Below are 14,734 nucleotides of genomic sequence, written 5' to 3'. Positions count from 1 at the left end.
ATTTGAACCACGTCCCGGGGATACTCAGTTGATGTTGATGACATGATGTTGTTCCGTTCCTACAACATGACGTACGTAACCTGATTTTGGAATATAGATAGGGCCTGCTTTATTGAGGTAAAACTTGATAGCTTACGCAAGCAAATGTGGAAACTGATCCACTAACCGGGCGCACCCAGGAATGCGTCTGTCAAACAGGCAGAATAGCCACACAATTCTTTTTGCGTGTCTACCCGAAGGAGCAAAATACTGTCAGGATAGATGCAAATAGATTACAGTGATTTAGCACACACAATGTGTATCAAACATGAGAGAAACTGTGGTGGCTGATTTTGCTGGCAAAGAAACGGCTCTCCCCTGTTTTGTCCATTCCAAAAGAAAGATTCCAGACAGGCCTCGAAGTTGGAGCATAAATAGTTGAGTTTTCCACACAAACACTGGCTAGTGCGTCCATACTAAGCTTTATTTAGCATTATTGCTAAATTGAAAACTTCTCAAGTACCTTTCAGAACTGTTTTATTAGTTAAGTCCATGATTATTGTTACAAAGCTTTTCAATTTTTCCGTCCGTTGCTGAAGTAGCGCTGTGAAAATGTGCAGGTTCCGTGAAGGTACTAGCTCGTCGGTAGCCGTCTTAGCTGTTTTTGTTAGAATCACACAGGAACAAAAACAGCTTGGACGTAAAAGTTAGCTTCTCTGTAAAACTTATGCTTGGTCTGGCGGGCCATCAGTACGATGGCGTCACACAGTAAGTGAACTACAATTCCCAAAGGACTGTACGACCCTTCCTTCCATGTCTGTTCTGTATCTATGCATTTGTCCAAAAGAAATGCATTTAAAATCAACTCCAAAAGGTAATATATGAAATTAGTTGACAAAGACTAAAACGAAGGACATTTTTGCTTTAATTATAGTTATCGTTAGTTTTGCAAGCAAAATGGCGTTTTAGTTGTTTTGTAAAAAACATTCTCGTTTTTATTTCATTTCATTGAAGAGAATGTTTTTTTCAATTTTAGTTTTAGTTATTTCATTCGTTTTCGTTTACTATAATAACCTTGGCGCTAGCACAACATGTTCTGGCCGTTCCACTGCTTAAAAGTAGTTGATCAGTGGCTCGCCATGGTGATAATGTTAGTCACCTTATTACGAGCCGTTGTTCTCACAGTTTGGAATGGCGTGTGAGCGTTTCTTCGATATCCAGCTCGAGGTCGATGCACTCGTATGCTCTTTCTCCTCATCAGTAAGACACATCAGCGCGCTGGTAGAAAGACCGTCTTACGAGTAACCTTTGGTCTACTGGTATGCGGCTTACTATGCTGCACTACTAGGCTTATGTGTCACCCAATAGTAGCCTTCTTATCGAGAATATTAAACAAATGCAATAAATATGTATCATATTCAAGTATTCTTGATGTCCGGCTTGAGGTCCATATACTTGTATGCCCGTTGTCATCGCAAGTAGGACAACTTTACAAAAATCTAAATCCTATACTTTTGCTCATGAAAAATGGGAGCAAAAACAAGTGTTGCGTTTATATTCTTGTTGCTGCTTTTGACAACTGTGTTCTACTAGTATTAGTAGTGGCGCGGTTTTGCCTCACTAGTAACATGTGGTTCTCCTACTAGTGAGGGCAAAGAGCATGCTATTGGTTTCTGCGACAAATCCATATCACAGCACTGTTCGTTAAGCGTAGCGTTCCATTGTGTGGTTGCAGGTGTATGATGTGATGCGCAAGTGCTGGGAACACACCCCCGAGAGGCGAATCACCTTCAAGCAGCTCATCGACGAGCTGAGCAACATGCAGCAGCAGCTCGGCTCTCCCGAATGAAACGTCACCTTGGATCAGGGCCTCGCTCGCTCGTTCTCCGAAGCCACGCGCTACTAACCTGTAGGATCTCACTTCTGTTAGGCATGCTCTTCTCTAATATGATAATCGGCGGCGTCTTAACAATCCCAGCTCATCGTGTGACCCTAAGGACCTCATCTTATGGATGAGAGTGCTCACGTCAACCATTGTGCGTGGCTGGATGTTTGTTTTTATTTTCATTTAATTCTGAGTGCCACTTCTCTAAGAGCTCCGGAGCCTCCTGAGCCATGGAATCACGTGTGACACTTTAGGTGGAAGTTTGGGCCAGCACTCATTTGCACACGACCAGAAAATCTCCACTGATTTGTCCTTTTCAGGATTATGCACCTGAGCTGAGGATGTCGTCGTCATACATTGATAGCGCGTCATCCTGATTGCTAATCAGTGGCACCTACATGGCTCGCACTTCTTGTATGTATATTCTCCTTTGCTAGCTCGACATTTAAGGTCTGATGACGTTTGACAAAGTTATTTTTTCAAAAAAAACAAAACAACAAAACAAAAGTTGCAGGACTGATGAATCTCACCTTACTTGTTAGTTTATGTGGCATTCTCAGTTGAAATGTATTTTACATTTGACAGTAACGTAGCGCTCTGCACGTGAGAGGCTTTGAGCAAGACTTTAACGTGACGGAGACAGAAAGGACACACTTGAGTCCACGCTTTAATTAGGAATGTAAAAGACAATTCCTTTTAAAAGAAAAAAAGACAACAGTTTGACTCATGGAAGGTAAAATGTCCATAGTTATACAATTGAAAAATAAATAAAACAACTGTCTTCTTTGTCTTTCCAAATGTAATATTAACTAACTCATGAAGATATACATGGTGTGTGTGTATATACTGTATGTAACCGTTGCAAATTTCCCTGGAAATACTGCATTCAAAGTGATATAAAATATAGCAAAATCTACAATCAGTATATCAGATCCCCAATAAATAAAAGCCTTATGTTTACAACGTGTGAAGCACTATTCCTCATCTTAAGTCATATACAATATGATATTGTAAGTATCACATAGTTATTTATTGTATGGCCAGCCTCATCTTACTAATGTAACATAGGTACAGTGTACTTGTGCCTTTGCAACACGCTCCGTTTGGCCAAACAAAACAGCAATACAATTCTGGACATGAAAGTGAATACAAAAGCGATAGCACATAAAGATGATATATTTTCATGAACATGAAAATACTTTTGGGATATCTTCAGGGGGCACTGACTAATGTCTACATTGAGCAAACGCAAACGGAATTTAAAGGCCCAATTACAAGTCTATACAGCAGAGGTGGGGAACCTGTTTGCTATGTTTGTTTTGAGCGCCACATTAAATAAATGAAAAAAATGTATCTATACTACACTAGTCAAACATCTATTGCTTAATATACAAGATGAGCCAAAAAGTAGGTATACACTTTTTAAATCAACTTATTTTCGTACTGGTACCGTGACGAATGGCAAATCATTTGAGTCAAGAACAAAAATATTGACGATTCTAGAGCAATATTGGACCTGAACTGAAGGAAGGCAGGCTGGCTGAAAAGTAGCTTTAAGCGAAGGGAGGTTGCGATAAAAAAATTACAGTGGCTCTGAGCTAGAGGGAAGGAAGGCAGGAAAGCAGGTTTCAGTAAAACAAAGAATAAAGGAGGAATGAAAACATTAGGCCAGGATGAAAAGTTACTCCCAAAAAATGTAAGAAAATGAAACAATTTTAAGTGTACCGCCCAACTTTTTCTAACAGGTCGTGTGAGATTTGTATTTGTTTTTAGAATTGCATGACGGGCCTGATCAAACGCTCACACCGTCCATTCCCCACCCGCGCAACAGACGACATAAAGTAGACATTTGCCAGAAAGGGCTGACCATGCTGCAACACTCCCACTAACTCACTCACAGATGACTGGCGAGAGTAGCGTAGCGACAGCACATTCCGGCCCGCTGACTCGGCAGTTCACAAGCCCTTAGTCTGTGGTCGACTCAACGTTTGTGGGGTCTTTCATTTGTGAGCGCCGGCACGGCAAACTATTTGGAACATCTCTCCATAAGATGGGTAGTTCTATGCATTATGTGATACTTACACAAACTGGAAGATGATACATCATACAGTTACGTACACAAAGTTTAGATAATGACACAGAAGCCGATCGATTCCACAAAACGGGCAATATACTGTATCACTACAACATGGGGAAACAAGTAATGACAGTGAGAGTGACAAATATTCATGGTGCATAGCACACTAAGCATGACAACATCATAAGACTAGAGTAGTATATACGAATAAGAAAATGGTGTATGGAAGAACACGTTAGCCCGGTGATCCTCAAAAAATGGTTCACTATCTCATCTGCTATTGCTTTTCAGTGTTGCTATGGCCACGCAGGTACTGCACTGTACAATTCTATCAGTAGCAGAATTTTAAAAAAAAATTAAAAAAACTATATATATATATAAACATTTGTGAAAGTATATTAAGGAGTATTAGGGTAACACTGAAAAGAACAACTTGACAAGAATGACAAAATGCGAATTGTGCAAAGTTCTATGAAATGAAAGGAATTACACACACAAAAAGTTGTACGAGACTTTCTTTAAAACAATTATGTGAATAAAGTCGTTAAAAGTATTAGATTGTAATTTTACAAGAATAAATTCACAATTGTGTGAGGAAATCACTATGAGGAGAAATAATTTTAAAAAATCATGACTTGAATAAAGTCATTAAATGAAGCAAATATAGTCACATATAATTGCAGATTTCTCATATTAATGTCCAACTGCATGAACGCAAGGAATGTCGTGTTCAAGTTGTGTGGGAATTTTGAAATCACTTGTTAAAATTATAACTTTTTGTGTCATAATAATCCAATTTAAAAAAAAGTTAAAAAAAAAAGACTTCATACTCATGATATGAAATTGACTTTTTGTGTCGTAATTGTCCAATTGTAAAAAATGACATGAGCTTATACTATACTTGTAACATCTCATATTTTTCCAACACTTTTCTCATATGTTTGGGGGTCTTTTCAGTGTGGCCCAAACAGTCCTCGTTGAGTAAGATTATTATAAAACTGTACTAGAGGAGTCATTATAATACATTCAACAGCAGGAAGAGCCTTAGTTATTGCCATAACAAGCAGTAATACTAAAGTAGCAAGCCCTCATTGATAATCAATTAAAGTTGGACATGAAGCATTTTTACAGAAAACGGACATTGACAAAAGGAATAAGAAAAACATTTGTCAGACACTGCTTTTGTTCTAAAGATAACAGATTTACACTTGTATGTGCTTTTTTTTTTTTTTTTTTTTTTTTTAAAAAAAGAGGCTCATTGGAAGGTGAACACCGATTCCAATCAAATCCACACCAACCCTCGCTTATTGCAGCGACATTTAATCAGTACCATCCAGACACAATACTGAGTGGGTTTCACACACAACTGCACTGCGTATTTTGTCCATGTCCTGAGAACGTTCCTTTTTCAAATGCATTCCGGACGAGTTGCTGTCTATTCCTTTGACAAGTACTAGATCCCCAAACTGGTGTAGACAAAGCTCCAAAACATTTCCTGTGTGACTATGCCAAACATTTGGATGACACAGATGCAACCGAATAAGTGAACGTTCTGCTTTAGTTCTACACTCTGAGGATATATTCGTAACAGGCTTCAAAAGCGACCCAAAAAGCAAACTGTTGGCCAATGGAGTGCAAGTCCCCGCAAGAAATGTTGGATTTAAAAAAAAAAAAAAAAAATATACAATACGGACTGGAAATCATTCTAAGTCTGTCGCGTTTGACCTCGGCCTACGAGGCTCGATTATCATGGGGTAATGAAAAGAGGCCGCCTCATACCGGCTACACAAAGTGAACCTAGCCTTAAAGTTTGGCGTTAAAACTAAATAAATGAGACCATGACCCTGTTTTTCTCATGAAGAATGTGAACTTGTAAAAGTCAATTCAAAAGAGGGGGAACTCCAAAAGCATTAGGTTACAAATATACAGCAAACTGGATTTGAAATCAATATGCTCATGTTTTCATTCTTGTGATACATTATGCTCACAACAGAGCTGACAAATGTCCTTAATACACAGCTGTGTGTCACACATGGCTTGCTCTAATATGTACAGTACACAAGTATACTCACTTTTATTCAGTCTATTATTCCTGTATGTCAACAGAGCTCTTATTGGTCCACGCCCTGTTTCTTGATGTCCACCCAGTGTTGGGATTACAAAATGGCTGACACTTCCTATGGACACAGTTCAGGCACACACACACAAACAGAGGCACATGCAACAGCTGTCCATGTTTAAAAGAGAAAGAGTAGGAGAAAAGGATCAGACAGACAGACCGTTGTTGGACCATCAGTTTCAAGTGTTCGTTTGACCAGTCTTTTAGCAGACACGAGTTTATATCATACGAGTACACGGTAATATCAGTATAGTTGACACTGACTTTGTGGGGGGGAATGACTAGTCAAAGAGAGTTAAGGCTTGACCTGGACAAAAGCAACAGCATTATTATTATTATTTAGGTTTACAGTGAACCCCTGTACATTTGCAATTTGGCATTTGCAAATTCATTTCCAGATTTTTTGGGGGGAAAACCTGCTGAAAAACTCCCATTTTATTTTGCAATACTCAGGCCAGAGCAGGAAAAGTATTATTTTGCCACCATCTTGTGACATCTTTCTGCCAATGAACTATGTTGAAGGGATTTGAGGAGGTTCATTGGACAAAAGTAGGCAAAAAACCTTCTTGTGGCACCTATAGGCAATTAAAAACGGGGAGGTTCCTGGTGGATTTTCACAATGTACGGCAGCTGCCCTCCAGATGGCCACCTGCACGGGGGGCCTCGGTTTACAACGGTCGTGACACAAGATTTTTCGAGGTTACGCCGCCTAGTAAACTAGTTTGCAGCGCCATAAGAAGACGTACATCATCACACAGCACAAGAAGGCACGCTTAGTTCCCGCCAAACGTATTGTTTTATATTAATGGCCCGAACAGTTTTTTGTACAAATATGCACATCAATATGACTCTGCTATCCGTTAGCGTGGGTTTGTGATGGACTACGGCGCGCTCCGACTCGCATACCAATCGGGCTTACGTCGCCGCCGAAGGAATGGAACGCTGTCGTAAACCGAGGCCCCCCGTATACTATTAAGCAGTATTCAAAGATTCAGCCACTCGAAGAAGCTGCGACCCCCAGCGAGCATGTCACTCTAGAGCCTCTTCCTCTTGAAATAGTCGGCATACTGTCCCCCAAGGCCTTGGGAGTGCTGCCCGATGTAGCCGCCATCTGATGACGTCACTTCCTGCACCGCCAACTGGGGATACTCCCTCTTGTGGCCCCGCGTCTGGTTCTAAAGAAGAGGGGGACAAATCACACAGTTTTTTGTTTTTTTTAAATCTTGGCTGGTGTACCTCATCTCTCACCTACGACCCTATTAAGGACAAGTGCTATAGAAAATGGATGGATTTTTAGGATATAATCCCCCCCCCCCCAAAAAAAGAGAATTTGGTTTACACATTACTGACAAGGTTCTTCTGTGAAAAGCTCACAAAGGATGTTTGGCTTCTGCGCAAAATAGCTTGACAAAGTTCCGTGAAAATGAACTCGACAACAATGCAAACATGCTGTGTTTGTGTGTGTTTTAGGATAAGAGCAGGCGAACAGGGTTTAGCTGCATGAGAGGGGGCCACGAAAGGCAGTCTGTCCAAACAATTGGAAATCTCTGTAGAGACAGTGCTCGGGAGCTCAGACTTCCACATCCACATCCTGTCTCTTAATATCATCAGCCAGCTCGCTCTATCTGAAAAGGTTCTCCTGTCAGCTGTTTGTACATTAAACATTAAATAGAGATCACGAGTAGCATCATCATCAGGTCAGGTAATGGACCCAGAAGAATCATAACGTCAAAATAATTGCTGCTTCCAACCTCAAGCTAACTTATGTTCTTATCACACTGCTTTGACAAAGTGTTGTCATTGTATGCTCTTACCTTGTGATTTTTTTCTCTCCATACAACGTTTCAAAAAATAAAGGGAAGACATAATCATTCCAATATAATTTCAAGTCAGTCCAACTTCTGGCTTAGAGAGGCATCATCATTTTTCTTTGCCATCACTGGTACCCAAACACACACAAAAAGCAAAACACACATTTATAAAGTTCATTCTTTTGATGCACACTGAGCTGCAGTCACACAAGATTTCTGTGCACTCTATGTGACACTATGCAGCAGACTTTGCAAAATCATGCTTGTCACATAAAGATGGCCATGAAAACAGGTAACAGACTGCCAGATTCGCTAGTTTAGGATCTGAGTAACTTATTTTCGAAGCAAGCGTCCATGACAGGACAGTGTGCCTGAAATACAAGACTGAATTAGTCGTCCATGACATGATTTTGTCACAAAGGTCAAAACCACCATTCGTGTTTTCCCCATTGCCAAAAAATAATAATGCTCGCTAATATAAATCCAGTTGCAGGGCAAACCCAGCAGCCGCAGCTGAAAGATGAAATGTTTGGATTTTGTTATTTCACCTCTGTTAAGCTCTCTTGAGTTGAGCACGCTTTTCAAAATGGATTAACGTGGCATAAAACAAACAAACCCAGACGTGTTTCTTCCTGAATCACTGACCTGAGTCACACGCAAGCTTTTAAAGTGGACAAGAAAAAGAAGCTGTCCAACTTTTCTACTCACATAATAGTAGGTGTTCCAGTCGGTGGCGGCAGCTTGCGCATGTGTGACAGGGCTCGGCGTGGCCGCTATCGGGTGCGGCGCCCCGAGGAAACCGGGCATCAGAGGCAGGGTGCTGTAGGTGGGCAGCATGGCAGCCGTCGGTAGGACAGCCGGGGGAGGAGCCACGCCATCGTTGACAGCATGAAGAGCCACGCCTAGAGGCTTACACACATCCACTTCCTGTTTAAAAACACTTCTCAAGTGTATCACCAATGTTCAATAGACTACTATCATATTAATACCTCAAATTAACATTTTGTGTCAAATACTGGGGATGGGCGAGTACACGCCGGGTATCGGTATCAGCAGGTATCGGGTACTGGTGAAGGCTGCCGATACCACCCAGCGATACTTAAGGCAATAAATAAATAAAAATCGGACATCGAGTTCATCCTCCTTGCCAGTAGTTGGCGCTAAACTACGGGGTTCGACACACTGGCGACTCATCATGTGCATCAGAAAGGTCTGCGTTCACAATCCGGTATATGCGCAACCTGCTTCGGCATTCGGCAAAACGCGTAAAAGCACTTACTTCCTCCTTGCTTGGGTGAATGGGGGAGGGGACTGGTTCAAAGCACCCGTGGGAACTTAAAATGTCTACAAGATCTTTTTCTTTGTTCATCTTAGCCCAGAGCCACCAAAGATGACAATAGATGGTCTTTAGGCTTCATTCGTGTTTACGTGTATCTTCTCGTATTTGTATAAATTAATGATATAATGATTTTGTCCGAAGACACCAGCCAAAAGGAAAACAAAGTTTGAGCAAGCTTGACTTCAAGCAATCACGTCATTAATCCTAGTTATGTTCGTAAGCACATCATACACAGGAAGTCAGCTATCCCACGTCAATTGAAATGTTGTGTTTCAAAAGTAGTATTGGTATCGGTACCCAGTAATGGTATCAGTTACTACTCAAGAGTAAATACTTGTACCAGTATCGGTCTGAAAAAAAGGTGGTATCGAACATCCTTATAAAATACAATGTGGCAGTGTAATAATGCAGACATAAGCTAAATGCTGCGTTTTAGAGTGTTGTCATGACAACAAACTTACACAACGTTCCACACAATTCAAAGGCAACAAACAAGATCTGTAAAAATGTGTCTTTACAATGAATTTAGTTTTGATTGACACTATCATAGATCTACACCATTCCAGTCATCCAGCTTGCCCTCTTTTAGGGTCTCGGGTGAGCCGGACCCTACCTATCCCTGTTGACTTTGGGCAGGTGATCGGCGGTGATCTCGGTTTAAAGGTCGTGGTTCAGTTCACATTCAGTGCAGTAAGAGTAGAAAACGCAAAACAAAAAAGGCACAGAGTTTAAAATGGAACATCAGCAGCTTGAATGTTTTCTTTTTAGGACAATACAACATCAACAGCATGTCTGCTTTAGGCTCTTTAAAATACACTTAAAAATGGCATCTGTGCTAGGCTAGTTTTTTTTTTTTTTTTATAACTAGCCATGATCTCTACGAGCAGGAAGCTGATCTGTGCCGTTTGTTTACGGACGAGGCGTGTGGCCTGTATAGTAATCCCTTGTCCCTTATTATTTGTTATATGAGTTTTGAACAGAAGTCTAGAAAAAAAAATTGCGCCAAGCTTGCGCAGGCCACATAAAGTGACGTGTTGGTCTGGATCTGGACTCCACACAGGCCCAAAGCCGAGATTCAAACCCTGAACCTGAGAATTGTTAGGCAAATGTGCTGCCGAGAACTGTATTCATTCAACAGAAAAAAAGCAAATACTGTATATTGCTGTTGTTACCATTTGAAGTGGTACAGCGGATCATCATCATTTGCCTAATACTGGGTGGGTTGATGTACATGTGCGTACGGTACCTTGCTGGCATAGGCGTGCGTAGCTGTAGACTGGGAGTAGCACTGAGTGACTGTCTGCATGTAGGAGCTGTAATCACCATAGGAGGAAACTGGTGGAATCTGAAACACAACAAGGCCTTCTTATATTCCATTTGATCCCAAATCTACACATATTTCATGTAACCTGATTGCGTGTTAGTTTAATTTCAATACATGCTAAGCTGTCAACGCAATGCAGGTGTTTTGAACCACTTACACTACAAAACTTTCTATTACCTGTGTGTGATCCTTAGTGTAATCCGTGGCTGTGTTGTCCTGTGACATAGCAGAGTTGTAGCCTTGTGCTGTTTGGTAATGCTGGTACCACTGTTGCATGGCCTCCTACAGAAGACACACACACACACCCACACGCACGCACACACGCAATTAAGATTAAGATTGGCTGGAGTGCACATTTTTGTCATCCGACAAAGAACTTTCCCTTGTTATGGGTTGTCTCTGTCATGTTTTTCAAAAGAGATCAAACCATTGTTACATGTTTTGGTGTTCACGGCAAAACAGCGGACACCATCATTTACCGATAAAGAAAACGAAAACGAGACGATAACGCGAACTGGACAGCAGTGTACATCTGAATATCCTGGAAGGAACAAAGAAGAAGGGAAAGAAAAATGACTGCGAAGGGAAAGATTTAAAAGAAAAAGAATGAAACGAGAAGCAAAGTAAACAACAGTAAAATAGAAAACTACCAATGTAAGTCAATAATAACAATCATTATAATATAGTGCATAAAAAAGAAATGATGAAATCCAGGATTGGGTTCATGCCACAGTACCTGCGTGTAGGCTTGGTTGTACTGGCTGAAGTCAGAGGAAGTGTCAGTATTGTAGGAGGTTGTGCTGGGAGGAGGCGCATTGTGGGAGAAGGAGCCGCTACCCTGGGAGACAACGGGGGTCGCCGAGTTGCCGTACAGGCCCGAGGCCGGCGGCATTGCCGGAGATTTACTGCCCAGTGACCCTGCAGAGAGGTGAAGGCGCCGTGGAGGAGACACGACGAGGCCAAGAAAGACCAGCGACTGCTAACATGACAAATCCAAAGTCTAAATGCACATGAATGTGTGTTCGCCTACCTTGCAGAACAACCCCTGGCATTACACTGGCTAGATTCAGGTACGGATTTGAGGGGAGTCTGACATCTTTGGGGGGCTCTCCCAGCAGAGAACTCTGGCCATTGTTTACCTCAAGAGAAGACATTTGACATTTCAAAGTGAATGACATGACTAGCTGGTGCATCAACTCAGAAGTGGCAATACTGCTGTCCAATTTTCTGGAGGGATTAATTGAACCTTAATCGTACCACACGCTGACGTTAACTCAAGAGTCACAATGACTTGGTTGAGCTTTACGAGGCTTGTGAACCTGAGAGGATTGCGCTCGCTGTTCATGACATTTTCCCTTCGTTAAAAAAAAAAATAATAAAAATTTGAGAGGAGACAGCCCCGGGATCCGGCTCGGTTCCCCGAAGAACTTGCGCACTATGATTATCTCCATGAATCACAATGAATGAGGATGTGAACAGAGTTTCATTGAAAGATGTGGGCGAGCAGAGGTGCGGCCTTGCAGGGGAACGGGAAGGTTGTGGTGTTGGTTCAGCTGCACAAAGGCCGGATTTGAACACCGGTCTTCAGAACTGTGAGGCAGATGTGCAAACCAGTCGCGCACTGTGTCGCCAATATGGAAAGCATTTTAAACATCATTAAAAAAGGGGTAAAATAATTAGAAGGCAAGACATATTTTTTTCAGTCCAAATTACAAATATTTAATTTGAATTAATCCAATATTAATGCGCTCCGCTATTTTACCAAACCACGCAGCTTGATTGAATGCTTTGAGCAGCAGACGTACACCTTCCTGGTTGATCACGGGATTGATTGGTAGAAATAAAATGAAGATGATCATTTATTATTATTATTTTTTAAAGGTTTGGACAATAGCAACATTTTCAACATTATTATATATTTTTTTTTTTTGCTAACGAGAGAGACGTGACAAGACATGACAGAGTGTTTGAGTGAGGCCAGGGTCAAAGTACAAGGACAAGTACTATTGGCTGTACTCACCATGTTGGCTGGCAAGGAGCCATCAGAACTGCTGTGATGCCCTGTGGATGTATACACTCCTCCTGGGGGTTTAGGTGGAACTGGACACAGGCCTGAGTTACTTAGTCCCAAAGAGTAATTATGTCCCTGCATCACACTCCCTGGAGGGACAGCCTGCCTGTCACCAGAGCTGGAGGAAGAAGACGGGACGGAGGAAGAGGAGGGGGCGGAGGCCGTGCAGATCGACTGGATGCTGTTTTGTTCTCCACCGGGTCGGGTCTGCAGGTAGGATATCGCGCCTGCTGCTGACACCACTACTGTGGCATTGTGGCTTGACGCTGGCACAGGCTTGTGGCAAAACTCTGTCAGTGAAAGGGAAACAACAAAAGGCGGCAAAAAAAAGGGAAGGGATGGAAACTGAATATCACAGGAGGAAAGTCCATTAGTGCATCTGTCCCCTGTAGCTCAGCTGCCTAGTCTGCTAAAGGAAATGTTTTTTTTTTTTTTTCTTTTTTTGTTTTTTACCTCATACATCATCACTTATCTGCTTTTTGTAGCAGTAGCACAGTGTGCTCACTCACAATAGCCCCACTCAATGGTTTCATAAACACATACAGTAACAATAAGTGTATGCAAAAAAACATTGAAAGAGATCAGAGAGGCTCACGCAAAAATCACGCTTACTACGCAGTAGTCCAATATCAGTGAGACAAATGACATCCTCAGATCCAACAAGCCTAACGTGAACAAAACCCAGCGGATGTGCATTCGCACTGCATTCAAGTTTGTGCATAATACCCGAAAAACACTGAAAACATACTGTGTGTGACATGACACACCTGTACAATTTGTTAATCCTACTTAGACTCTCAAAAATGAAAATTCAAAAATATATCTAAATACAAGTATTCCTTTAGGTACATTGACGACAGTGTAACTTGGGTGTCGACATGTTTTAATTTGTTTGTATTAATTACACTTCGACTTTAGATTTACTGGCGGTCTACTGACCTGAGGGGGAGTCTCCCAGGAGGCCCTTCCCAAGTGCTATGAGGCCTGGAGCCCGCAGAGGTAATGTTTTCTGCATCAGCAACCTGGATGGATCTCCCAGCAGGCTGGAGGCCTAAGGAGGTGGAAGGAAAAGGTTATTCGATCTGACAGGGTGCATGTACAACTTTAGAAACCAGCAACACCATCTATCCATCTGGCAAGCACGCTGTTCAAGGTGTCAGTGAACAGGCTTCCTACCACACAGTCAGAAAAAAATGCTAGCTTCATGGAAGACTAAGTGAGTATTGGTCTGTCTCTATGTGTCAGTCCTGTCATTGACCTCTTATCAGTTCAGGATTTAGAGGTGTTTCCCACCTCTCACTCTTAGTTCGTTGGGATAAGCACCAGTTTATAGATAGCAAGATCCATTGTGACTCTGAACAGGATACACAGTATAGAAACAGATGGTTTCTATTGTGCGTTTAAAAAAAAAAAATATATATATTATTATTGTTATTACTATGTCTTGACATAAAAGTTTAGAATTTTAAAACGTGTGCTTTCTTGTTCGCTGTAGAGTCATATAATCTTGAGCACATATGAAAATATCGGCACAAGCAGTAAAAAATGATTTTATGTGTTGAAGATGAAGTTAAAAACCCGTCATCGCAAACTCAGACACGCACACTCACACAGGTGTCTTACACTGCTGATGCACTTGTTTTTTATGTGTAAAAACTGCTGCTGAGCGAGCTGCATTTGCAGGAGGTTCTGAAATACGAGTCCGTTACCGAACATGGCACTCTGCAAGCAAAAGAAGACCCGACGTTTGAGCGTTATCATTGCACACACGCCCGCACACACACACAGGTCGATACGGTTGTGACCTGATGAGCTTTTCCAAGTGTAAGAAGAGCTGTGGTGAGCGGCGGTCTGAGGAATGGCAGGTTTGTGTGACGGCCATACTTCCCTGGAAAAAAAAAAAAGAAGCTATCAAACTACAATAAGACAACCCCAATTCCAATGAAGTTGGGACGTTGTGTTAAACATAAATAAAAACAGAATACAATGATTTGCAAATCACGTTCAAACTAAATTTAATTGAACACATTACAGAGACAAGATATTTCATGTTCAAAGGGATGAACTTGATTGTTTTTAGCAAATAATCATTAACTTAGAATTTTATGGCTGCAACACGTTCCAAAAAA

At 41.5% G+C, this 14,734-nt stretch overlaps 2 protein-coding genes across 9 annotated transcripts in view; one reads left to right on the top strand and one right to left on the bottom strand.

Moving 5' to 3' along the window:
* The window catches only part of jak1 (Janus kinase 1), a 55,635-nt gene extending 52,804 nt beyond the window's left edge, over nt 1–2,831 (top strand). For all 4 annotated transcript variants that reach the window (XM_061683471.1, XM_061683470.1, XM_061683472.1 and 1 more), the window contains one exon: nt 1,715–2,831. In XM_061683471.1, coding sequence (XP_061539455.1) covers nt 1,715–1,828 — 114 coding nt within the window. In that variant the 3' untranslated portion in view covers nt 1,829–2,831. The remainder of the gene's footprint in view (nt 1–1,714) is intronic.
* The window catches only part of raver2 (ribonucleoprotein, PTB-binding 2), a 79,600-nt gene continuing 67,236 nt past the window's right edge, over nt 2,371–14,734 (bottom strand). For 2 of the 5 annotated variants that reach the window (XM_061683476.1, XM_061683473.1), the window contains exons 7-16: nt 14,411–14,493; nt 14,229–14,327; nt 13,545–13,656; nt 12,555–12,895; nt 11,565–11,673; nt 11,271–11,452; nt 10,712–10,816; nt 10,457–10,555; nt 8,580–8,780; nt 2,371–7,235 (exon numbers count right to left, since the gene is read on the bottom strand). In XM_061683476.1, coding sequence (XP_061539460.1) covers nt 7,095–7,235; nt 8,580–8,780; nt 10,457–10,555; nt 10,712–10,816; nt 11,271–11,452; nt 11,565–11,673; nt 12,555–12,895; nt 13,545–13,656; nt 14,229–14,327; nt 14,411–14,493 — 1,472 coding nt within the window. In that variant the 3' untranslated portion in view covers nt 2,371–7,094. Of the gene's footprint in view, nt 7,236–7,627; nt 8,000–8,579; nt 8,781–10,456; nt 10,556–10,711; nt 10,817–11,270; nt 11,453–11,564; nt 11,674–12,554; nt 12,896–13,544; nt 13,657–14,228; nt 14,328–14,410; nt 14,494–14,734 lie in introns of those variants that run through there. The other 3 variants (XR_009769032.1, XM_061683474.1, XM_061683475.1) reach the window with 3 other exon arrangements.

Source organism: Phycodurus eques, chromosome 8 (genome assembly GCF_024500275.1).
Source record: "Phycodurus eques isolate BA_2022a chromosome 8, UOR_Pequ_1.1, whole genome shotgun sequence".
Taxonomy (NCBI): Eukaryota; Metazoa; Chordata; class Actinopteri; order Syngnathiformes; family Syngnathidae; genus Phycodurus; species Phycodurus eques.
Note: the sequence above shows the minus strand (reverse complement) of the source record. Positions and strands in the feature narration are given on the sequence as shown.